We start from the raw sequence: 25,772 nt of genomic DNA on the forward strand, positions 1-25,772 counted from the left end.
CTTTAAGATGCAGACAAAACAGACTCACCTGATAAGATCTAATTCACAGTAAATAGAACAATATAGCTGGTAAGTGCTTGTTATTGAAATAATTGCGCCTCCAATCCTTCTTTATTAAACTAAAGTTGTTGCCAAGCAACAAACACGTCCATCCACTGAGCACAGTTGCGGTTTAAACTGCTTTGCCTGAAACTTGCAGGTAGGGATTAAAATCTGAGTCACGAGAGGCTTCAAAACATTTTAGAAACCACATACTTTTACAGATGCCTTTTATGAAATAGGTTTATAAAATGCATTCATGGTGATTTGGCTCCAGTACAAATGTTGAGCACTGTATCCTACTGTGAGTGATTATAGAGACACTGGCTGAAAAATATATATGTACACTTCTAAATGATCATGAAAAAAAAACCAAATCTAAAATTTATACCATAAATAACAAAAACACTAAATACCCAGTAAACAAAACACAGTGACATATGTTTTCTAATTTAAGAGGCATGTAGCCCTAATTTAACCTACACCTTACCTGGAGTCAGCATTAAGTAGCATGCAGGCTAACATCATTTGTTTAAGCTTAGCCAACAGCAGTTATTATATCTTCCACAGATGTTTTACCTTGTGGAAAACTACAACATTGCTGATTTCACTCAGAAAGTTGCACATATTGAATGCCAATGACACCCAGGGTTATGTATAAACTAATGTCGCACAAAAAAGTTTTGGTACGTATTGCAAAGACGAGGTTAGTGCGTCGTTTGTGTTCCTCCAACATCTATACAAATGTGACAGCAGCCGCAATACGACAACATTTATTGAGTTACACTAAACCTCAGTGTGGCAGATGGTTTAACCATCGCAGCAGTCAACTCGATGGTGGCTCTACCCTTGATTTAAGAAAATGTTTGACCTTCCTCACAGGCTTTTATAAAGACAGAGCTTGGGGAAATATCTTAAAAGCCAAGCATATTTAGGGGTTAAATTGCATAGCCATACAAGGACATTACAGTGTTATCTTAAAAGCATAAAATTACAATTAACATAGAGGCTGACAGCAAACAAAAGCGGAATACAGAGAGCACATGAGAATTCTTTTTCCTGCCCTTTCGGCAAGCTGTGACAAGAAGTGGCTCCTATGCAAGTTTACTGTGGCAGTCCCTTGGATGTGAATAGCAGGTCAACTCAAATTAAGTTCAACTTTACATGTCCCAAGGAGAGCAATTAGTTTCATGCTAGAGGTGGCACAAAGACATACCATATCCAACACGGTAAGATGAATTCTTGAATATAATGAAAAGGCAATCCATGAAAATGTCACATAATAAATTAGTCACTCTACAGCTATCTTAACTATGCTAATATGACGCTCAAAGCAAGATTTAAGGAGAGTCTGAACAAATGACTTGCAATCACTGACACATTTGAACACTTTAAAGATGTTGATTTAACACCTCTGCAGCTTTTTGCATTGTACCAGAGTATGGGCACATTCTCTTAGCAAAACTAATATATTTTAGCAAATAGCTTGGTTTAGCTTAGGTGACTAAGCAGATCCACTTTTCTGGCAAAGTACAGTATTTACATTAGATGTTTTATGATGAATGAGAGCATTTGCTGTCCAACACAAAAATATTTTAGCGCTTCTCAAACAGCAATGTGAATTATTGTGTACTACTTGAATAGTCCCAACGTGTTTTGTAGTCAACTGTAGTCGCTCAAATTAAAACCTGTGAAAATATTTTAAGTGCAATGTGTGAATTTCTGATGCTATGAGCTAGCTGCTCTTGGCAGAGCTCTGTGTAGTCAGTAACACATGACAAGGTGAGCTGGCCGACCAGCCTTGGTGAGATGGCTTGAAATATTGCCCAGTACTCAAAAAGTGACTGAATGCCCTCTTTTGGCACTAGCGAAGTTTATCAGTTTATTCATATTGATGGAAATCAGCTGTTTTAACATACTGCTTGTTGCTGATACCCTTCATGTTGACATAATGTGATATAAGGACTCATACAGGACATATAAAAGATTTGGTGAAAAGAGATCTATATACCATACCTACCCTGATGAAATAAGCAATCAAGCTTTGTTTCGCATCCCCTTTATTCCAGCATGTCTAATAAGCTTATAACATGCTGCTCAACTTCATGCTGCTTGTGCTTTTGTAAATTATTAATATACTGAAAAATGCTAGGTAAGCCCAGTACACCACAAGTGAAGGTGGTTTGTTCTCTTTGCACACAAACACATCTGTCCATCTTAAATAATTCTAACTCAAATTATCATTTTTCAGGTCTCTCACCTTTGTGCCTATGTTAATTGAGCTACCTACTGACAGATGTTAGTTTGTGTGGCTGATTTGGATAGAAAAACACAAGAAAATCTGAGGTTTACGTATCTTGGATCAAACAGTTGCTGAGCCTAATCTTTGCTGTTGCTGTGTTTTTATTGTGAAACCTACCAAGTAATAATTAAAAAAAAATTAAAGTCAGTCAAATTCTGAACACAGAGTTAGCAGCAAAATCACAGCAGGGAGAAAACAACGATATCAAGTCAGGCATCAAGTAACAACAGCCAGGGATAAGCAAATAGGCTCCAAATAACTAGTCGTTCTCTACGTTGCTTTATGAATGCAGGCTTGAGGTTTGTCAAGCATCTGTCATGCCTTGATCACAAGTCCGATGCGATTACTCACTGTTTCTAGAAATACAAAGACAGAAATGCTCATCAAGTCAAGACTTGTAGACAAAGGACTTCAGGGCACTTCAAAAGATGTCTAACCACAGGGGATAGAAGGTTTCAGAGTGCTCTGTTGTGTGGAGCAGAGATTTACTGGCACGACAGGGAGGCTGAAGGCATTTGTTGTTTTGTCTAAACAAAATCTTTGATGCAGGCGACAGGAATTTCTTTTACTTTGCTCCTCGTTTGTAATTCCATCTTCAAAAGAATTATGGGTAAGCAAACATCAATCAAACCCATGAGACCGTTACGTAGGGGTAGAATATCTGTTTTTACAGCACGTGAAAACCTGCTGATCTGTAATTGGTTTCAAACTTACCCACTACAGTAAAACTGCTGGTTGTACGCAAATGGCAGTCTATGGACTTGGATCAGTAGTATTGTTACTCTGAATCTTGATAAATTGGAATAGAGCTGCTTTTTGCCACCTGGTGCCTGCTGGACGAGGCTCTGCTGGCAGTCTGTCAAATAATGCATCAGTGGGTGCTGCTTACTGTAACCAACCTGAGCACTGTGGTGTCAAGCACCACATAACATAAACAGGTTTGCATACACATATATTGTATATGTATGTGTGGGGGGAATGTGTACACACATTGTGAGGAACACTTAAACACACAAACACAAATGCAAAAAAATAAATAAATCAAACACAGAAAAATTTTAAACATACCCAAAGACTCCAAGTCACACTGAATGAAACCAACCTTGACAGACTGGTGGAGGTCCATCCATCTGTAGCCTTTCTCCAAGTCGGCAGGTCAGAATCTCACTGCCCACCAAGGTGAAGCCTGGCTGGCACGTGTACCGAATAATGTCCCCTGTGAGATCATTTACACGTGTAATCGCACACACACACACACACACACACACACACACACACACACACACACACACACACACACACACACACACACACACACACACACACACACACACGTGCACACAAAGGAGGAGGGGATGTGCAAAACATTTCTGTTAATAGTCCAACTCAAACACAAACACACACATACTTCCACACAAAGCTATGCTAGTAAAAAACTCCTCAGTCGCAGCACTTGAAACAGTAATCAGCAACACATTTTGTAATGAAGATTGACATCCCCTTAGCTAGCCAGAATACTGAAGGCACTTCATTACATTATAGAAGTTAGGCAGAAGCCCATGCACACACACACACTCAATTTTAAAGACAGAAAGTGAAGCCGCCACTAGCCACACGACTTCCACTTCACTTTCCTAATCAATTATGAACACTGAAAATACAAACAGCTTATAAGAAGAGCTAATTAGCCTTACCCTCAAATTAATACTTTAATGCACGGAGCATGAATAGATATAAAATTTCAAACGCGAGTAGAGAAAGATGAAAACAAAGAGCAAAGTGCAAGAAGGAACACATTTTTCATTTAAATGAAATCATATATTTAAAAGATATGTGTATACCAGTGTTTGTATACATAGTTACTTATATATAATTACATACACACAAATAATCTGCCTACTGCAAACTGATTTCACTTCACATTGTCTCTGGCTGGTAAACAAGCAAATAAAATAAGACAAACCTATTTCAAACTCATCATCTTCTGTTAAGATCGTAGCGTTGGCAACAGGAGGGGGTGGCTGACATGTTCTCAGCTGGTACGCTGTTGGGGAAAGGGCAAACAAACTGAATCCTTGAACAGAGTAAGTGCTGTGTGCGCATTTGAAGGCAGAAATAAAGAGAGGCAAACGGTGTCTCTCCCATCATAATGAAACTTGATTAGATCAGAAATTGCCACCTATCACTGTTCATGATCATCAAAAAACAATCACTAATTTAGTTGAGATAGGGAGCGTTTTATTATTAATCAGCTCCTCTTTGAAAGGGTGTTTTAATAGCGCAAGAAAAAAAAAGCTTTAAACTGCATTTATCATTTATCATTAGAGCTGGAAGCAATGCTATGACAGAAGGTACTGAGAAGACTTAGGTTAGGCATGAGGTCTCCACTTAAGTTAGGAGACGTTACCGAAATAATGTAGCTCAAAGAAGCCGCTGGTGCTGAAGTCGCTGTGGAACTTGATGAGGACCTGATTGGCAGTGGTGGACACGCCCTCCTGTACAGAGCTGCCACTAAACTGACCGATTTGGGGCGAGCTCTGGTCAGGTCCGTCCCTAGTGCAGAAATATAGAGGTGGAGAAAATAAAGGAAAGAAATGAAGGGTGGAGAAAGGAGGGAGGCAGAAACAGAAAATCATTTCTTTCCTTTATACACCAGTTTGCTTTAACAAGTTGCTGGAATCAAAGAGCAGGTCAGCGTGTCCCATGACAGACTCCAAAATGTTTCTCAGCAATCAAGAGTCAAAGATATATAAAAATGTATTGAGCATAATTCAATTCAATAAAAAAAACAAAAAACCCATCATCCTAATTACACGGATGCCATGTCTAAGGCATCTCTTGGACAACGTCACACTTTGAGGATTTGGGAAGTGTGGAACTGAAGGAATGGCGTGTACTGAAGTATCTTGTTTGAGCTGGAGCTCAGCCTCAGGATAAAATTCTTGATTTATGAGTAAAGAAAGCTAGCATAAGCAGCCTGCGTAGGTTGGGGTTACAGCATTACAACTGTTTGGTTGAGTGGACCTCTCCTGAAAAGTGGCAGTTAAAGAAAGACAGATACCTAATTAGGAAGCCTCTAGCATGCCTCCCTGAAGAGACATCCGGCACGTCTGACTGGGAGGAGACCCCAAGGCAGACCCAGAACATACTTATACATTCCAGCTGGCCTGGGTGGACCTCAAGATGCCCCAGATAGAGCCTGGAGAAAGCGTCTAAAATGGATGAATAGATAGACGCTGGATTGGATATTGTGACACGTTATATCTTGAACGGTAATTAGGGTTTGCTATTTGACTCACTGGATTAGCTTTAGAGTTAGGAGAGGCTTTTCCTGAGATTTCTCAGGAAATTTACTGACAGCAATCTGTATATCCCTACTGCAACATTAAACTACATTTATGGACAACATGTTCCCCTGCTGAAAGATGAAAAGACAAATTGGTGGATGGCTGTGGGGTAATAATAGAAGCTGTCATTAGCAGTGAAGCCATTTCTGAGCCATGCATTAGCTAGCAGCTCTAAAACAGAGAATCAGCTGCCCTAATGAGAGCGCAGAGAACTTTCAAACCCTTGCAGGTGCATGGCCGTGATCTATGTCTGGAGTAAAATATCATGTTAGCATGCAAAAACAACCCAAACAGTACTTTTCTTTGGGCATAAAAAATGCACCAGAAGACAGCACTTTTCTATTATGTATAAATGTTATTTTTTAACAAGAGAAATGTATTTAATTACTGGCACTTTCAAGCAGCTCCAGGCTTTCTTTTCTAAATCACACTAAATGTTTTTTTTTTTGTTATATTTGTTCACCTTAAATATTGTATATACTGGAAGTCTTACTGCAGTTTCTTTTAAGAGAGATCAACAAAATAAGAGACAGCAGTCAGGCAGGGAAACAAAATGTTACCATCAAGGGACAGATTGTTTATGCGCCATTTGATTTGAAAACAGTAGTGCCAGCGGCTCCCTCCTCCCATACCATCAATGGCAGCCCTGGATGCTGGAAGGCATTTCCCTCCCATATTACCCATGAGGGCCGCTCTATGACTGCCTCAGACAACAGAGAGGATGCAGAAAGATACAGGGAAAAGGGGAGATGGGGAGATAGTGGCTGGAGTGACAGGAGGCAGGTAGTATTGTTTACTGTCGTACAACTATCTGTAAAGTTTCTCAATTGTAAACAGACATCCCAAGCAACTCAAAGTTGATGTTTTCATGCTGATACACATTTCTGTCTTTTATGGTACACTTGCTGGGGGATCTAAAGTAAAAGCAAAAGTTTGGGGGAGTAAAGAAAGGGAGCGCAGTGATTCAGACTTGAATTTCTTTTAGTTAGTTAGTCACATAAAAACAATCTAGTTGTACAGAAGGATGGAAAAAGATTTTGTTAGTAAAAGAAAGGCGTAAATGTCAGGACATATTTTCACAATATTTGTTGTCATGTCTGGTTGTTGTCATAAGCTGTGAACGTAACTTACTTAACTGGCCTCTGGCCTTAAAACATGTTTGCTTTGTAAAGCTCAAATTAATTCGTTATTCAGCAAGAATGTCTCGAGACATTTGGCTAGCACCATTCTGTGTTTGTCTGTGTGGGGTTTCTGCAGGTACTACAACTTCCTCCAACAGTCCAAAGACCTGCATGTTAGACTAACCGGTGAATGTAAATTGGCCCTAGGTGTGGATGTCTGTCTCTCTGTGTGAACCCTATGATGGGCTGACAACTGGTCCAGGATACCTCTCCCTCAAAGTCATGAGTTTCATGAGTGCTATAAGCTGATGATTGATAAATAATGTCATACTGAGAGAGAAATGAGGGCTTACCACACAGTGATGTAGTCGTAGATTGGCTCGGTATTGATAACGGAGAAATTTATGTAGATGCCGTACCCAGGGGGTACTCTGACGGTCCACATGCAGTCCTGGAAGTGTGGATACTCGGCTGGGTGTCCAGGAGAGTAAATTGTGCCATTCATGGATGTTATATTCCCGCCACACAGAGCTAGAGGAGGGAAGAGAGAAAGCAATGTCGGACAAAAATAGAAAGCCAGTCATACCTCAAGTGATAAAAGCTTTTATGGTTGTATTGCCACTAACAGTTGATAAAATAAACCATAACGGCGTGTTATTGGGTTATCACCCAGATACTGGGGGGGAGAATGCACCTGTTAGACACAAATGCAAGGAATGGTTACTGGCTGTTGTGAAGTAATGATGATGACTGATTTTGACAGCAAAACTCCCTCTATCAAACCCCCTTAGATGCTTAAATCTGACTTTGAACTAGGAGTCAAAGCCAAAGCATTACCCACAGGATAAAAAAAAGAAGTGCTGTAAACCTGACAGGAGCAATACAGCATGTAAGAACCAAAACAACATTTTAAGGCAAATATAAAACTATCGTGTGGTCTGCTGTTGCATCGTTTAACTGATGAAAGATTGTTTAGCGTACCTGAGTGACATCTAAGGCGACTCCTTTAGAATTACATAAAAGACCAGCATGTTCGGATTTGCATTAAAGACTTGAAGATGCTCCATGTATCATTATAATCGCTAAGCATCAGTTTATAGTTCAGTAAAATAGTGTTGAATAGCTGGTGAGTCTCATGCTTTGATGTGCTAGAGTAAAAGACAGCACAACAAGCAGACTGTATTCTATTATAAAATGAACTATTTAAAATAACAAAGACATTTTTTTGTAATGGAAAGGAATCTTCACCTTTACTTTAGTTAGGTGCACAAATATTTAAATATTTTCCTACTGATTTTGAAACCAGAAACATGAAAGAGCATTTTGAGATGAATAAACAGAATATGTTGATTCACCAAATATAAGAAATTCATAGGAAACATTTAGACACTGAATAGATCGAGTGCCAATTTTTTTCTGCATATGAATGACACTTGGTGCAAGGACACTGCTGAGAGGGGACCTAAGGCACTCACCTTCACAGCGGGGGATGGGGTGGTTCCAGTTTCTGCTGATTCCATGCAGACATGTGAGCGACTGTTCTCCAAGAAGAGTGTAACCTGGCAGGCACTCAAAGGAAATGGTCATCCCCACGCTGTAGTCCTGTCCGATCACTATGCCGTTACGAAACGGCCGTGGGTCTGGGCACCTCTGTAGCTCATATGCTGGGGGGGAAAGTAAAACCCATCCAAGACAAAAAGGATCATAAAACACAGAATTCAACACTGGGGTAAAAATAATAATCTTCAAGGACATGTGGTATGCAATGTTTCAGAAAATGCAAAAGGTTTTCTTTAATCCTACAACCTCAGTGGAAGAAACTGCCGTGTATACCTAATTACAAAACTTTCTCCCTTGTCTGTACCTAATGGGCTTTTACGTGTCCTGTTAGAGAGCGCTTCAATCTTCTTTCACGGCACTTGCAAAACCCAATTTCAAAGTGACCATAGGAAGCTTATTTAAAATCTCATAATTTTAACTTTGATTAAAAATTGATTAAAAACAATGATTAAATGCATATAACGAGCAAAGCCCTACAAACTGCCACCTGCTAAGAAAATGTTTATATCCTTTAGCCTCTAAATTTCATCTTATATGTAAATGTTGCATCCATCACATCAAATCTGTTTTCTTTAACTTAGGTACTACTGATTTTGACAGGCAACACTGTTACATCCCTGTTGTAACACATGGATTTTAGTAATGCACAGCAGCAGGTTGGAAAATGTCTTGAAATTAGCCTTGATGAGCTGCATAAGAGTGACTATTTATCGTTCTGCTGGCTCACAGCAAAAACTGGAAAATTACGTGAATGAGAATAGTTGAATCTGGTTGTAATAAAACACATACATACATGTGAGGACATAGAGCAGGAGAGAAACAAACAGATAATAAATTTAGCCATATTATTTGCATGTTGTGTGAACACTAGGCATCTAAGGATTTTGTTTTTGTTTGAACAGGCTTTCTACTGAGAATTTGTATTTAATCATTATTTATTTATTTTAAACCTTTCGTCTGTTTTAATGTGTCTTATTGTATTTTTCTGTTGCCTATTATGGCACTTAATGCTCTTATTTACTTTAATCTTTTTGTGTACCTCGCTTTGACTGTCTGTGTATCCTAATATTACTTACTTCATTGTTGTGGGGACAGAGTCACCAAATTTTGCCAGGGTGTTATAGTGATGTAAATAAGTCACAAAGGAAAAGCGTGGGCTGTTCAACAGGGGTAGTCTTTACTTTTGAAGAGAATACCTCACCTTCTTACGCTTTGCAAACCTATTATATGAGCAAAATATCTAACAGACTACAGTACAGGGAAAGACCTAAAATCATGATATGGACACTTGGTTATCATTTGTTATGACTATTTTTGATGCTGTACTTTACATGGTTAAAAAACAACAACAAAACAAACAAACAAAAAAAACTTATCTCATATTAGGCCTTTATGCAGCCCCTCAGTTCACTGTCTATCTGAGATGTGCCATTTTAGCTCCTGTCTCTTTAAGGTACTCTCCCTAAATGTTCCCTGTTTTTTTCTGATTGGCTAACCTCCAGGGGCATTCTGAGAGACAGCACCCAGTGCTCGTGAGGTGTACCTACTGTGCTTTGGAGACATGCTGTACCTTTAGCAAATTCTCAATAACTGTGATAAAAGAAAAAAAATTGAAAAGCTAGAAAACATTCAGAGGCCTAAACTTTTAAAAGATACTTTCACATACAGCTCATACTTGCATGACATTATAATATGTACATATATCGTGCATGTGTAGACACACAGAACAGAAAATAAGGACAACAATGCACGTCCTCTTAGGCTACACTGTTTTTCTCTCTCACCCTGGTAGACAATTTGGAAGCCGGGCTTGTTCTGGGAGTAGTCGCTATGGAAGAACAGAGTAGTCTCATGGGTGGTGCTGAAGAGAGGATTGGGCAGCGTGGGGCCACTGAACCGATCAATCACTGTTCCTGTCTCAAGGCTCCCACTGCGGATCTCCAAATAGTCATGAACAGGCTCTGTGGAGAAGTTCAGAAACTGGAGATGGATCCCTAAAGAAGAGGAAAGAGAAGGTTAATGGAAGAGGTAAACCCAAGAGCACATGAATGAAGTAAACGAGAGCAAAGAGTGGCTATTCCTGTCAAATATTGTATTACACTTTTATACACACTAGTACTTATACATGCTTGAAATTAGCAGTTTGTTGAGTTACACAGGAGAAGAGAGAGGAGAGGTTACAGACCGAAGCCAATAGGGAGTTGAACTCTCCAGCTGCAGTCCAGGCTGCTTTGGTAATTCCCTGGAAAGCCTGGGCTGAGGATGACGCCGCTGAAGTCTGTCATGGAGCCGCCACACTGAGCTGAGGGAGACCAACCAAGGAGAAAGAACATGTCACTTCTCCATGGAGCAGCTCAGTGGGAAAACAAAGAAAAACAATGACTAGAGGGCTGCATATTCAGGGAGGGCAAAGAGCACTGTGTCTTTGTGTGAGTGAAAGTTTCAGCACACGCATAAATGTTACGTATGTTGTGCATGTGTATCCTACACATTCTTAATATACATGTATAGTCATATATATATATATATATATATATATATATATATATATATAGACTGTACATATATATATATATATATATACATATATATATATATATATATATATATATATATGTACAGTCTATATATATATATATATGTATATATGTATAGTCTATATATATATATATATATGTATAGTCTATATATATATATATATATATGTATATATGTATAGTCATATATATATATATATATATATAGACTATACATATATATATATAGACTATACATATATATATATACCTACATATATATATATATATATATATATATATATATATATATATATATATATATATATATATATATATACACACACATACATATATATATATATATATATATATATATATATATATATATATACACACATACATATATATATATATATATATATATATATATATATATATATATATATATATATATATATATATATACATATGTTTTTGTGCAGAGCAGAGAAGGGTCTTTGTCTGTTGGATTATGTCTTTGACTTGTGCTTGTCCATCTCTTCTTGGAAAAAAAAACAAGCAGACCAAGGCACCCTCCTTGCTCAGTGGTGCTTTAAATCAAAATAAATGAGAGAGTCACTATTCAATAGTCTAACTCAGTTTTGCTCAGTGGTGAAGGTGATTACTTCAACCTCCCACCTGCAACACCCCACCCTCTCTTGTTTGACTGAGTGCATTAGAGAACACTTAGCTTGCTGTGAAGGTTATACCCCTCTCTTGTGACACACAACCTAGTCTTACATGAACACCCAGGTGGTGTAATCTTATAATCTTAAAACTAAATCATTCCTGCTTTTCCCATCACAACCCCAACAGGCGCATTTGTGTGGCAAATGGTGGAGAACGCAAGTGATATTGCTGCTATTTCTTTGGGGACTATCAACCAAGACCAAAATGAGGCACAAACTATCTTGGGAGGTAATTGTGTTCCTGGTAGTGGGGAGGGGGGACGGGCTTGACCTGCTTGTGTATGAAATAAAAGAGAAGACGAGAGGCACTTAAAAGGGTGTTATACGTTTGGTGCAGGGGCATCCAAAGCCTTTGATGTGGGTTTATCAGCAAACAAAATGAATACAGATCCTGGGGTGTTCAGGGAAGCGTATGTACTGTAAACGAGAGAAGACTTAAGCTAACGAGTGAACGCACACATCCGAGAACATGCCTATCGACAGCAAAGCCAGGATTTATGTCTGCAGTGAATGATGAAAACCACAGGAACAGAGTATTTACACAAAGAGCTCTTTGAGTAACCGTGCAGTTTTGTCTGTGTGTGCAAGAGTGCATTTATCACATTGCATATGTTTACGTATATGTATATAACTGAGAGGAGCAGGGTGCAAGCGAACAGCGAGGCGTCAAAGAGAATGTGGAGTTCTTCGTTGGTAATCTCTGGAAACTATCACTGTGACAATCAACTTGAGAGGAAGTGTCGGGGGAGACAAGGGAGTCTCATCAGGAGTATCAGAAATCAAACAGCACACTCAGATGGTGCAAAGCCTTATTGATTTTCAACCGAAGGGGAAAGCAGAAAATTCATAATCCCTAACCCCCTCAAGGCATCTATTCCCAGCCATCACACCTCCCAACCCCCCGATCGTACAATAAAATTCTCCTAATACAATAAAATGCCCTCTTTGAGGCTGCTGAGCTATCGGGTCATTGTATATGAGAAAAATATTAGTATGAGAGAAATATAAATAAGGAGAAGATAGAAGAAAGATAAACGAGTCAATGAGAAAAATTGAACGGCAAAAATGGGAAAGAAAAAGATCTAGTTTGAGTTTGGTGCTACAAATATGGGTTTGTTGTCAACAATATCACCTCATTGAAATGCTGTCACTAGAGCTGTCAGACTGTATGCGATAATACATTACCTAAGCACAGAGGTACGGGGTAATTCCATCTTCTGACAGGACCAGGCATGCAGGTAATATATGCATTACCCTGTTCAAGAAAACAAACAAAAACTGTTTACTGTCAATTCCCTTTCAACTCAAAAGACTTTCAACTCAAAAGACTCATCCATACTGTTGCTTTTGTTACTACACTGTGAAGTTAAAAATGAAAAGGAACACGATGAGATCAAACCAGCAGGTGACCCCAGTATATTTTATCTCTGTCCTATGGATCTTTGGATTTAGTGAAAATCCCCTTCTTGTGTGTAAATATCAAGAGTAGGGCAGGATGTTCTCGCTGCTAGGTATACAATGGGAGTAAGCACCCCGAGATAAGAACAGAAAAAAAAAAAATCTGCAAACATAATTGTGTTGAATACAAAAAAGGGAATCTAAATGTGATGGTTAATATTCAGAGCATTAATGTTGTTTTAAACATAGAAACTGGAATTTGCCTGCATGTTTGTAAAATGCATGCATGCAGGGTGATTCTCCAAAAACCTGTACACTAACATCACGCCTGAAAAAACATAGCTATACTGCGCACTCACACACTAAACTAAACTCAAAAGACTCATCCATACTGTTGCTTTTGTTACTACACGCGCCTCAAGTCTATTTCTGGTGTTCAGACACTCAGCCTGAAGATGTGTGTAAGAAGTTGCTGGTTAGTCCAGAGAGGATATGAAAAGAAGAGAATGCCCGAGCTGGGAAGAAAAATCGGTGTGGGATTAGCAAGGCGACTGTTAACACAATCCATCGCCTGTGGCCTTGGAAGGTTCTACAGCTCAAAACGCCACAGCCACTGAATCTACTCAGGCAGGATTGGAAGAAGTTAAAGCTGCTTTGTAACGAACACACTAGGACTCACACTTACACAAACATGCAAGCAGGGAGGCAATGTACGCACACATACACGCGCACCACTACAAATAAACTTGCAAACACACTTGCCTATTCACATACTTCTTTCCTGTACTCTTCCGCTCACACACACACACACACACACACACACACACACACACACACACACACACACACACACACACACACACACACACACACACACACACACACACACACACACACACACACACTCATCAAAAGGACTTGATTCCTCTGTTTTAAAACATTCATCCTTTAGAGGATCCCCATGAAAATGTCACTCATTTAGCCAGGTCAATATTTTTCACTAAGAGAGCTGCAGATCTGCACTTCATTTTTCCACCTACCTGTAGTGAAAAGCCTTGATCACATTGAAAGGAAACCATGTCACCCACAGTGTAACGATCTCCAACTTTTCGGCCATTACTGGGAGGCAGCGGCTCTGGACACGAATCCAAACCTATTGCTTAGGACAGAGTCACAACACACAAGTGTGGACAGCAATCATTCTTCTGCATATCAAAGAAACTCCTCCATATATATTTGGAGTAAATATTTACATTTAATCAACCAGTACCTATAGAGGGAAGGAATAATTTAATTAAAACCAACCTTTTTGACATAATTATAAAATTCCTCATTTTAATGTGCTTGTAATCGCATATTAATTGAGCAAGCCCCCCCCCCCCAACCACCACCACCACCACGCCGACTCTTTGTCTCTCTTTCCCTTCATCATAACGTTTAGAAAGTGGGGCAAGCTATGAAGCTATTCTGCTCGTGGCTGTAATCGCAAAATCCTTCTGACTGTGATCTGAAGCAATCACTGTGAAATTACAAAGCAATCCCTGAAGTATTACTTGACAGACGCATTGAGCCCATTGGAAAGAAATGATTACAGTGCCACTTGCCAGGTAGTGAAAGGCTTGAAAGGCTAGATATTGTGTTTTAATGGCTTAAAAGCAATGGTGATGCCAGCTATATGGACTATATTAATGTAGGACATTTTAAGGAAATTTGAGCCTGCTCAAAGCCTGCTTTTTACAAATAAAAGAAAGAAAAAAAGACAAGAAATATAGTCAGGTTGCAATTTCATTTATCTAAGAAGTGACTAAAATATATTGACAGGCAGAGGAGAAAACATTTTACATCATTACTTTGAGGCATAAAATGCTGTTATTCAATGAAAGGCAGCACTGGAGACATCCTCATCTTAAACATTTTTCAAATCGCACCAGTCGTCTGTCAAACATTGTTTTTCGATGCATCAAACAACACGAAAATAGGCCGACGAAAAACAGGAGACAGTTACCTTCATAATAACCCAAATACAAATCTAGATGGTTTTATTAGGTTTCCTTCGTAATCTATAATTTGTAAGCAGGCCGCAGGGAGCGGAATAGTGTAGACAAATACAGCATCCCCAACAATGTTGCAGGCAAACACAAGCATTTCACAAGCACTCGCATTCAAGCCCACTCAAAGAGTTAACTTGTCCAAACAAGTCAGTGGGTGGATGAACACAAACATGGTAGGGGAAGTGCCCACAAAAGATTCAGAACAATTTAAAGGCGACTAGCAGGAGTGGTCACTCCACTCAACATCTACTGAAAGTTAGAGAGGATATTTGAGTGGGAGGAGACGGTAACCCAAGAGACGCAGAGCAGGAAGCAACGTGAAAGCAGCTGGAGATAGAACAATTCAACAAGAGACGAGCTACTGTACAGGGTGAGTGGGTGGATGCTTTGAAGCTGTGAAGTTCTGTCATATGTGGGTATAAATAAGAGCAATACTTTGACAAATTCTTCGACTTAGAAATGTTTAATTAATTTCAAGGAGATTTGATGACACAATTCACAAGAGCGGAGCAGTTGCTGCTAAAAAATTAGGCTGCCAGAAGGTAATTTTGAGATTAAAGCACAATGCAGCTCTAAAATTGTCATGTGTACTCGTGATAAGGAATAATCGGCCTGTCTCTTGCAGTTTTTTGTGAAATTTGCACTGTTCACTTCAAACAATGAAAATATTAAAAGGTTGTCAAACCCTGTAATAATAGAAAATGCCCAGGTTCAGGAAAAATGACCCTGAAAAATCAGAGAACAGTTCCCAAAGCCAGAGGTGGAGCACCAGATCTTAGGTCAGGTTAAACATGTGTGTCTGCCAACATTATGGTCCAGGTTCCTGCCACCTTGTGATGTTTTCCGCTCAAGCCGTCAGGAATCACATTTTGGATCGGCCACCTGTTTCTGCGTGTGCACCCATGTCTTGAAGCAGTGCTATCCTTATCAAACACAAGACCCTACCGAATGCATCCAGGCAAAGCAATTTCAATCACGTGTGTCATCAGTTACTAACCAGTGGTGCACACTAGCCGAGAGTTTCTGCTCTTGTGCATTTACATAAATTCGATCAGTTCAATATTTATTTTTTAAAAATTAAACTCGACCTGCAAAACAACACAACTGTTTAGTATTCCAAACAGTAGGAGGAGGTTCGAGACAAAAAAAAAGAAAATAAAAAATGCAAGGACAATAAAAGCTACCTGAAAGATGAGGCAGGAAAACATGCAGGTCAGACAATATAGAAGAGCCTACTGTGGAGAAAAAAGTTTCTTTGCAAAGGTATATATGCAAATGCAACGACTCATTTTTACGAGGCAATATACTGCGGATACACACTGCTCACAGCTCAGGCGACTCCAAGTTTAAGATGCGGAGGAGATAAAGTGTGGCAGGTGGTGGTTTCCACCTGTGGGTGGAGGAGCAGTAAAACAACTTAAGGTAGATCGTCTCAGTTTTTCTTTTTTTTAAACAGACATTAACAAAGTGTGAGGCACAATATCAATTACGACACTGTGACATTTTTATGTCGTTCATCAGATTTCCATCCCTAATCCTGCCACTAATTTTTAAATATGACGACTTTTATCAATATAATAAACCAGCCACTGTAATTGCTTTGCACAATTAACTTAATCAAGACATTAAAGTATCAAAATGACACAGTGCATGAATGTATTTAGTATTAACACACTATGTGCAGAGGAAGTGAGTGCGTTAAATGAACAATCAACAGATCTCTTGAGATTATACATGCGTCACAATGACACCTGTTATGCAACAAGATATAGTTACCTGTTTATTGTGAGCAAAAATATGTAAGACTGTGTTCTTGCAATATTTTCTTACAGAGTTACAGCACCAGTCAAAAGTTTGGACAGACTCAAATTTTTGAATTGTACTCTATACGATGTTGGGTTAGATTAAATAAGACACATTAAAACTAGTACACAGCTGTGCTGCATGCCAGGACTGACTGATAAAAAAATCTAAAGCCAAGTCTATATGTGAATAGATGTGATCTGTGTATGCACAGATGATGCTATTAATACAAGTGACTTTGAACCAGAATGCAAATAGTAGGCTTATAGTTTAGTAGCAAATGCTAACAGATGTGCATTTTACATACACTAGTGGTGTCACTTTTTCTAGGTCATCATACAGCATAGTACTGAAAAATAGTGTAGTAAGAAAATGTGAATGAGTAGTAACCTGGTCATTTCTGCTCTTAATCTTTAACAATGCTGCAGGGCTTAGCCGTGATAGATGTAATTCATAAGGAAAAATGTGGAAGTACTTATCGGGGAGATTACAGGTAGTAACCATAGACTTGACACTGCTATATTTTCTTGGTGTGACTGAAGAAAGTCTGGAAAGATCTTAAGACCATGTCAAAGAAAGAGTGCTTTTCTGAGCTGTCAAACAATTGATTCAGTGTGGTGTCACAGTTATTCCACGTAGCAGTGACAATAAGCCAAACTTTGGTAGACTTGATTTGGGATGCAAGCTGCTATACAGCATGTGCGAACACTGCAATTATGTTTTCAGCTATAGCATTCTGTTTGCCTTAGGAGAGCTGCTTAAACGTTTTTCTTTTAAGATGTTGTACTGGCGGGTGGTATAAAGAATTTCTATGACTGGTCTCAGTGGACTGCAACAATCACCCAAAGGAAACATTTTAAAACAGATGGTTAGTTGGCTGGGTGTGTGCCAATCGCTGTTGCTGTTTTCTACCCCCTCCACTGAGCTTTCAGAGCATTAATTGGGAACCAGAAACTCAAGTGCGTGAAATATAAATGACTATTTTCAAGCCAACCAGTGTAGATGCATCTAACTACAGGTCAGAAGAGGATTAATGTAATAGCTAATGTGACCAAATAAATTAGACTCTGAAATCTGCTATATGTAGGATAAAATATCAGAAAGTGAAAAAACTGCAATACTTCACGAGTGGCTCCATAGGGAAGCTACATGGATTAATCGCACATCCCATTTTTTTTTCTTTTTTTTTTTTTGCAGATAGGAAAAGTAACAAATAGCAAGAGAAGAAAGCAGAGAGGAGATAAACTGAAGCGTTGTTTGCACAAAGAATCAGGGAGTATACTTTACAAGGGCAGCAGTGGCAAAGTGTAAGACAGACAGAGCAAAGAGCTGATTGTGATTCTCAGCGGTAGGTAGAGGTAGTGGGGGTGGTGTGACATGGCGTGGAAGTGCAGAAAGGAAAGAGCGCACTGAGAGACATGAGTACAGAGTGGCTCCAAACAAGAAGAACGAAGCACCTACTGTGAGATACATGACTGTGAAGTCGTTCTCAACAGTGGCATGACGCTCACAGACTGACACAACTGACAGCAAGGACACACACGGTGACAGCAGTGATTTTTCTTGTTTTCCAACAAATTTGCAGAAAGTGACAGTTTGAACTGAGCTCACTCAAAAAAAAGTGTGACTCTTTAGCTGTTATGTATGTGTAAAAAAATTCAAGGCTGGATGTATTAAAGCGTTGGCCGTCATTTCTGTTTTTGACATTTCCATATCGTCCTATTTTAATCCCAGCATTAGGAAGTCTTCCCGGTCTTTCCACACTGCCACAAATGTGCATCACAGACAATGAGTGGGTCTGCCCACAGTCTCGTATCAGCCAATGAGTGGTTAGTAAAAAACCAGCAGGAAGACAAACGTGAAGAGCAAACAAGAGAATACACGCCAGCTTAAAATTTAACTAAGAGAAAAGGACATTAGAAGAGACAAAGAACGGTGCCTGCAGTGTAAGTGAATTAAAGAAAAGCTGCATGGATCAAGGACAGAGCTTTTTCTTTGAGATGTGCAATTTTTAAATGGGAGTAAATCAGGCACTCCATTGGGGCACGCTACACTCCTTCAATTCTGATGCACAGTAAATGTTTAGCATGCTCTTTAGCAAATATGCCTGGAAGTGAACAGTCCACTGAGAGATAAGGAAACTTAGTCCTTAAATGAATGAAAAAAAAAGGATGTGGGTCCAGTAAGTTGAAGCTATGGGGGGAATTTAAAAAAGAAGAAGCCACTCGGGAATACCAAACTACCATACCAGAAAAGCGGATACAAAGCCTGAAAATTAGAAAAGATAATGAGGAAGAAAAAGCTTTGCCCACTCACTTACTCTCCATTTCACACCATTTTTTATAGCTCCAACTGTGCCATCCACACCAGCTGTCCCTCTTATTCCTTATACCCTTGTGCAGCAGCTGGAAGTCAGTGGCAGATGGACGCAGAAAGACAACAGACAAAGTGACAGGCAGGCAGACGAGCCGTCTCTCCTCATACCTGTGTACTCCAAGTGGAAGCCGGCGGCAGATACACTGATGTCAGACTGGAAGGTCAGGTACAGGTTGTTGGATGTGCTGTTCAGCAGTTGGGGAATTGTTGTACCTGAATCATAAAATATACAAAAGAGCCTGTGTACTTCACTTTCTGGATTTAAGCCTACCAAAAGCATGTGAACGTGTGCAAAGTATTTAACTCTGCACTGCTTTCTGTTACACAGTTTAAGAAAATCATGCTCAGTACATCTCCTCTAGCTCTTTAGTCACAGAAGTCAGATGCATAAAATCACATCGAGGAAGAGGAATGGTCTACAATTCAAATTCACTGCAAAATAATCTGTATGTGCAGCTACGCTGAGCTCAGGGAACATTTTCTCTGTTCCCCGTGTCTTTGGGAATTTGCGGTGAGACTTTAGCTTGTGATTATAATCATCTTTATTAATTTAGCCAAACCTAAACATGATTGCTAGCCATTTAAAAGGAGATCTCCGTATCAAGGCTGAAGTCATTATGTTAAACCAGCCGCTCGTATTCCAGAATTGAGCATCTGAAGTGACGTGATGACCTGTTTCTTATAGGTTACTGAGTGACAAACACACCGTTTCTAATAATGTAAACCCGAAGGCAACACTACGAATGTAAAATGAAACAGGGGTTACATTATAAAGCTCTCAACTGCAAAGGCCAGGACACTGTGACAGAGCAAGCGGTTCTTTTTTTCTCCTTTTTTATCGTTTTTTTGACAGCATTCTCAAAGGTCATCAGCTCGATCACCGCATCTGTCTCTTGCTGGGATCTTGTGACACCTGATTGAAAATCAAGTGGGAGCTGACAACTAAAATTTAGATGTATAACATTTACCTGAGTAGCTACCAAGTCTTGGGGCATTACCATCAACGCCATCAAAAAAATCCAGCGAATCCCAGTTGTGTTCTGTGGCAAAGGTCACGACCTGAATCTGAAAGGGAAACATAACGTAATACAAAAAGTTTAATAAGTATGAAACCTTAACAAATTTCCAAAGGAAAAAAAAGGAAAAAAGCACGAGTTGGGAAATGGCTAACTTGTATGTATCAGTAATAAATCCACCCCTCAAAAAAAAATCTCTTAATCTTTCATCAAACATGACTCTGCTAAGATCTGCATCTGTCTTCTCACCTGGATGCCGGCTCCCTCAGGAACAGAGATTTTCCAGGCACAGTTCAAATAGTTGGCATATGGATCTGGATATCCGGGAGAGAGGATAGTACCCTTGCGTTCAGTTAAGACTCCACCACAGGGAACTAGAAAAAAGGAAAGCATATGCAAAAACTGAGTTCAGGCTAACTGAAGTCACGTATGCACCTAAAAATCAAAAGTGGACCAATATGGGTCACAGCAGCAAAAATATCCAGCTCTCACACTTTTAAAACTCCTAACTGATCATTAATAGATGGATGTTAAATGAGCAAATGGAAAAATCCCTTCAGCTGATGAAATTCTATTGATACAAAGGAAAGATGAGGCACCCGTAGCATAGTGAGCCATGATAATGTAAATCTACTCTATTTTATGCCATTCTTATACACACGACATGCTAATCATCAAACTCAGTGGACCGCAGCATGGAGCCATAGACTTATCTCATGCGATACACAGAAGTAAACAGTTTAACCCTGATGTGTAATTTAATCTCTCACAGGCCATACAAAACAAATCTTTCAATTGTGAATGCTATGCTATTCAACCCTCTGAGCTCTCAGATGAATTGACGCTCTGAGTATGATGTGCTGAAATTGTCAAGGAGTGCGATAAAGCTTATTATAACTCAAACAACAACCACCACCAAATCGTGACGATATGTCCAAGTACCGTTTCGAGACGAGTGCCAGTGGCCCCAGTATTCAACCGGGACTATTCTATGCAGTAATTCTGGCTTACAATGAGAAGCAGTCCCTTTCTATTGAAATAAAGTTCTGCTGACTAATACAGAAACCTGCAATAACCTGTAGGATATTGTGCTGTTGTGATAAAGTGTTATGACACCTTATCATCAGAGAGAAGTGTAAAGTGGTTTATATTTTATCCCTGTATCCCTCTATGTTTTCTCTCCTGGGAACGATTGTTCTGCTGTCACCAGTAGCAAAGTATGAGTCAACTTAAGTCACGGCATATATTTCAACATTACTGTCGATACCTTGTCTAAAAATTAAGCAGTGTATTCAAACCAGCTGACTAAAGATATGAAGAAAATGGTAAGTAAAAAGAATCACAGACCTTCTGTTTTGTTTAATACAACCAACAAAGTAATTTCTTTATCAGTCCTCTGATGTTGAAGGTTACCAACCATTTGTGTGTTTCTCTGCAGCATGGGACCATAAACATAGCTGTCAGTCTAAGAGGACATTCAGCAGAGTAGTTCAAAGTGTTCTCACAAAGAAGAGACTGATACTTTTTGTCAAGGACAAGGGTTTACCCCCATGCAGGTCAATGATAATCACTATTTTTGATATCCATCAGCCGATGGCAGATACAATGAAAGTGACAAGAGGAGACATGGAAAACAAGGGGAAAAAAACAATAGTCTCCCTTTGCAATAAACACTAAAGTGGCTGATGGAGAAAGAGAAAAAAAATATCACTTTAGCTATCAAGAAAGTACAGTCACAAGTTCAAAGTTATCAGCATTTTACAGGTGATATCTACCATCTGAAAGACACTTGGAGAACGGTGCCAAAGTGACTGCTTTGTTGCTTTTTATACTGAGTGACACATTAGAGACAATGAATTCTGTACTGCATCTCTCAGCAGTCACAGAGCGGAGTCATCACACTTACTGTATATACTCGCTACCACAGGTATAGCTTCTTCTGCTAAAGCACATCATGTGCAGACTACTTGGTATGGAAATCAGTCATCTCCTATACATGCACGAAAGTAGGATACGAGTTTGTGCAATTGTTTTGTCTAAAAATGAAAAAAATAAAGGTCAATGCCCATAACATCCATAGCAACACCGTGAGAATGTCATATCCTGTTGGCACCACTCAAAAGCTCCTTGAAGGTTTGAAGAGCTGTGCGATAACTAAGCAGAGATTGTTTCATGCTGCCTATACTGCACAGAAAATAATTTCTTCTCAACATCTTTGTTATTACCAACCCTTCAGTGATGAGCCAAACACCTGAGAGAAATTGAAACCAGTTTATGAACAAAGTACAGTCAGCTTTGCTGTGTTCCGGTGGGTTGTTTTTCTTCTTCTTCGTTATTCATCAAGAAGAAGAGCATCGCCTTGAGAACAAGCCTAATTTCACAACTCATTTCGGTCCTGTGAGAAAATGCAACTGGTCAAGCGAGATTGGAAAATATGACTGCAATAAAGGACTGAAAGCTTTAGACTTAGCGTAGGTAGACAAAGGTTGGGACCATATATTATATTACACTATAAAACTGCACAGTTTGATATGCAGGAAAGTGACAGGAGCTTATAATTGGAAATGTTTTAATCACGTAATGTCTGTGACATAATAGCTTAACATATTCTTAAATGGTTCTTGCACTTTTACAAATTACACATTCATTTCATTAAATGTTGCATACATTTCACAGTTGAAACAACCTTTTGTCAAGTTTCAGAATTCTCTATTTTTCATCCATCTTGATGTGACACGTTAATGCTGCATACAATAGTCACACTGAGTGATATCTCTGCATGCTAAATATATTAGTCAAGCTGCAAAGCTGCTAATCCATATAATTTGTTATGGTCCTGGGTCGGTCCTGGGGCTTTTACCCAGTGATTTTGTTTTTTTTGGGGGCTTTTTAGTTTTCCTTATGTAAATCTTTGATTCTTGGTTTTCTTTGGGTTTATATTCATGTATCTTTTTTTTCCTTGCTGTCTTCTTGCTCCCTAGTTCTATATATTATTCTCTTGTGTTCTGCCTTTTTGTGCCAAGTCCCAGTGTTTGGCTACTTCCTGTTTTATTTTGGTAACACATGGCTACTGTGGTTGGTATTTATATACTTGCCCTGTCTGGTTTTCTGAGATTAGTTTCAGCTGTGTTCCCCTCCCGTTTCCTCTTTCTTCATTACTTTGTGCTTTCATTGTCCCTGTCTCCCCTGGCCCTTTGTCAAATCGTCCTACCAGCCGTCCTGTCCCTATTGTTTTCCCCTGTGCTTTCTTGTGCCTTGTGGATTTTGTTTACCATTTCTGGACTGCCTGTTACTTGTTCTTTTCATGGAATAAATGCTCAATTTGACAGTCAACCTTCATCTACCACACTACTATCCTCAGTCTTTCACCACACCTCCCATAGCTAAATCTGATAGAAAGGACTGGAGAAAATATTTGTTCTCCGATTCTCACAGAATCCACTGTTTAAAAACAAACTCTGCACGACACTGTTTACTTGTTGACACCTTCGAAAAAGCCAACAGTGAATTCCATAGCGTGGGCATACCGAGCATGAATCATGGCAATCTGTGAGCTTATGCAATATGAGGATTTTCTACAGTCAGAAGTGATTAAGTATGTGTTTGAGACTAAGCTGCAATTCTGTCACTCGTGCAGGAAACAAGCCAGTGGACAAATATGCTCATCTGTTTAACTTCATTATCATTTCTACTTCAACCTGTAATAGGCAGTCGGTCATTTGCACAATCTAATGGGGACATAGGAGTCTACACACAGCTGAAAAAGATCTGACATAAGGGTTAGGGTTAGCATCTTTTTTGAAGCTCTGTCTACTGCTGCAAGTTAAACTTGCAGCGCGATAAACAAAAACATCTATTTATTCAAGTCAACTACTCAACATAAAAATTCAACAAAGTCTGCCCCAACATTATGCATCCATTCAGGCGGGGCTAATTAAATCACAACAGGACGTTGTAGAGACTCACCAGCAAAACCCTCATTCAGCAGCTTTGTACGTGTAAAATCAAAAGAAATACAACAGCCGCACGATGAGCGAGGTCAATCACATCTGGACGAGGAAATTAAAATATATCATCTGAAACATGGACACCTTTCTAGAGAGCGGTGTCTGATGCCGTCATATCACATAAAGAGGGCTTGAGTAATTGAGCATGGTGCGGGTTTTTTTTTAGGCTTCCATGAAACTATATCCATTATTCTGGACGAGTACACTGCCGCTGGGGGAGATGCTGCAGCCAGATTCAATCTCCAGATAAAAATCACTATGTTTAAAATGGAACTGCGCGTGCCACTGCTATTCCCTTACCACTTGGCACTGGACTTGGATGAACCCTGGCTGGAAATCTCTCGCACTTACCGGCTGGTACTATTTACTGGCTGGCACAAGGCCTGACTTCAATAGATTTTACCTCATTTCATCTTTAGTCCTTGATCTCCCCAAGACAGATATGTGGGTGTCTTTGTGAGACTGACTGCATGTCCTTTTGCACGCTTTCAGGTATGGGTAGCAGTGTTTGCTGACAGCATACCTAAATCATCCTGTACACAAATATGGACTATGCATATTCATGCAGGTATATTTACATGTAAAATGGTTTTGTGCATGCTAGCCAAACATCCATGTAGGGAGAAATGTCTGTCCCTTCAGCAGATGGTTCGCATCCACCTTACATAGGCCGCCAAGAGCTGTTGTAATAATAGGGCTGTTGGATCATGGCTAGTTAATTATATTTTCTGGTTTTCAAAAATGTATGAATTTCTCTGTCCCTGTTTGTCACTGGTTTTGAACTTTAAATCTTTTATATGAAACAAGAGTTGCTGTCTTTTAAAACAACCTTATAAACTAGATATTATTGTTACGCTACAACACTACAACTCAACACTAGCTCTTCACAGAAGGTGCAGCGACAGTGGGTCCTCTCCACATTGACACAGACTCTTTAAGTCATTCGTAACTGTGTGTGTGTAAGTTTGGTAGCGAGTAGTAGAAGGCTATAGAGTGGGTTTACTAGAGCTTTTTTCATTGTGACCTTTCCCTGTTGCAATTTAAGAAAACATGAGCTGTCAGAGAGAACCAAAGTGGTACAACTGTGGGTCGGTCAGCTAAACAGTGACTAGAAATTCTTTATAAGGTGTAGAAAATGAGGGTGAGCCGCAGATTCAGGCGACTATTCACCGCAGATCTGTCACTGCAAATTACCACTTTCACATTGTCACATCATTTTGATACTGCAATTTGAAACATATAACATATTAGGGCTGCCACTAGGGATGGGTATCGAAACCTGGTTCTTGTTGAGAATTTTTGCAAACGTTTCCCTTATCGATTCCAGTCGCCCCGAATGACGTCACCACGTTGCGGAGTGTCATTTACCATAGCAGGAAACACGGCATCTAAGTGGCTCAAACGCTCAAAAGTTTGGTTATACTTTACGAGAATGGATGACAACAGGGCAACTTGCAATACTTGCAAAGTAGATATTTCATTTAAGGGAGGAAACACTACGAACA

General features: G+C 39.4%; 1 protein-coding gene across 10 annotated transcripts in view; it reads right to left on the reverse strand.

Annotated features, from left to right (window-relative positions):
* The window catches only part of LOC308404971 (CUB and sushi domain-containing protein 3-like), a 251,895-nt gene that overhangs the window by 62,042 nt on the left and 164,081 nt on the right, over positions 1 to 25,772 (reverse strand). For 8 of the 10 annotated variants that reach the window (XR_013973240.1, XM_080895306.1, XM_080895305.1 and 5 more), the window contains 12 exons: positions 20,510 to 20,634; positions 20,213 to 20,309; positions 19,353 to 19,457; positions 14,055 to 14,173; positions 12,802 to 12,871; positions 10,555 to 10,671; positions 10,154 to 10,363; positions 8,285 to 8,473; positions 7,163 to 7,340; positions 4,749 to 4,894; positions 4,305 to 4,385; positions 3,444 to 3,557 (listed from right to left, as the gene is read on the reverse strand). Coding sequence is in view for 9 of the 10 variants with exons in the window: in XM_080895306.1 (XP_080751432.1) it covers positions 3,444 to 3,557; positions 4,305 to 4,385; positions 4,749 to 4,894; positions 7,163 to 7,340; positions 8,285 to 8,473; positions 10,154 to 10,363; positions 10,555 to 10,671; positions 12,802 to 12,871; positions 14,055 to 14,173; positions 19,353 to 19,457; positions 20,213 to 20,309; positions 20,510 to 20,634 (1,551 nt within the window). In the remaining variant the exon portion in view is untranslated. The remainder of the gene's footprint in view (positions 1 to 3,443; positions 3,558 to 4,304; positions 4,386 to 4,748; positions 4,895 to 7,162; positions 7,341 to 8,284; positions 8,474 to 10,153; positions 10,364 to 10,554; positions 10,672 to 12,801; positions 12,872 to 14,054; positions 14,174 to 19,352; positions 19,458 to 20,212; positions 20,310 to 20,509; positions 20,635 to 25,772) is intronic. The other 2 variants (XM_080895307.1, XM_080895304.1) reach the window with 1 other exon arrangement.

Source organism: Rhamphochromis sp. 'chilingali', assembly GCF_963969265.1.
Source record: "Rhamphochromis sp. 'chilingali' genome assembly, chromosome: 11".
Taxonomy (NCBI): domain Eukaryota; kingdom Metazoa; phylum Chordata; class Actinopteri; order Cichliformes; family Cichlidae; genus Rhamphochromis; species Rhamphochromis sp. 'chilingali'.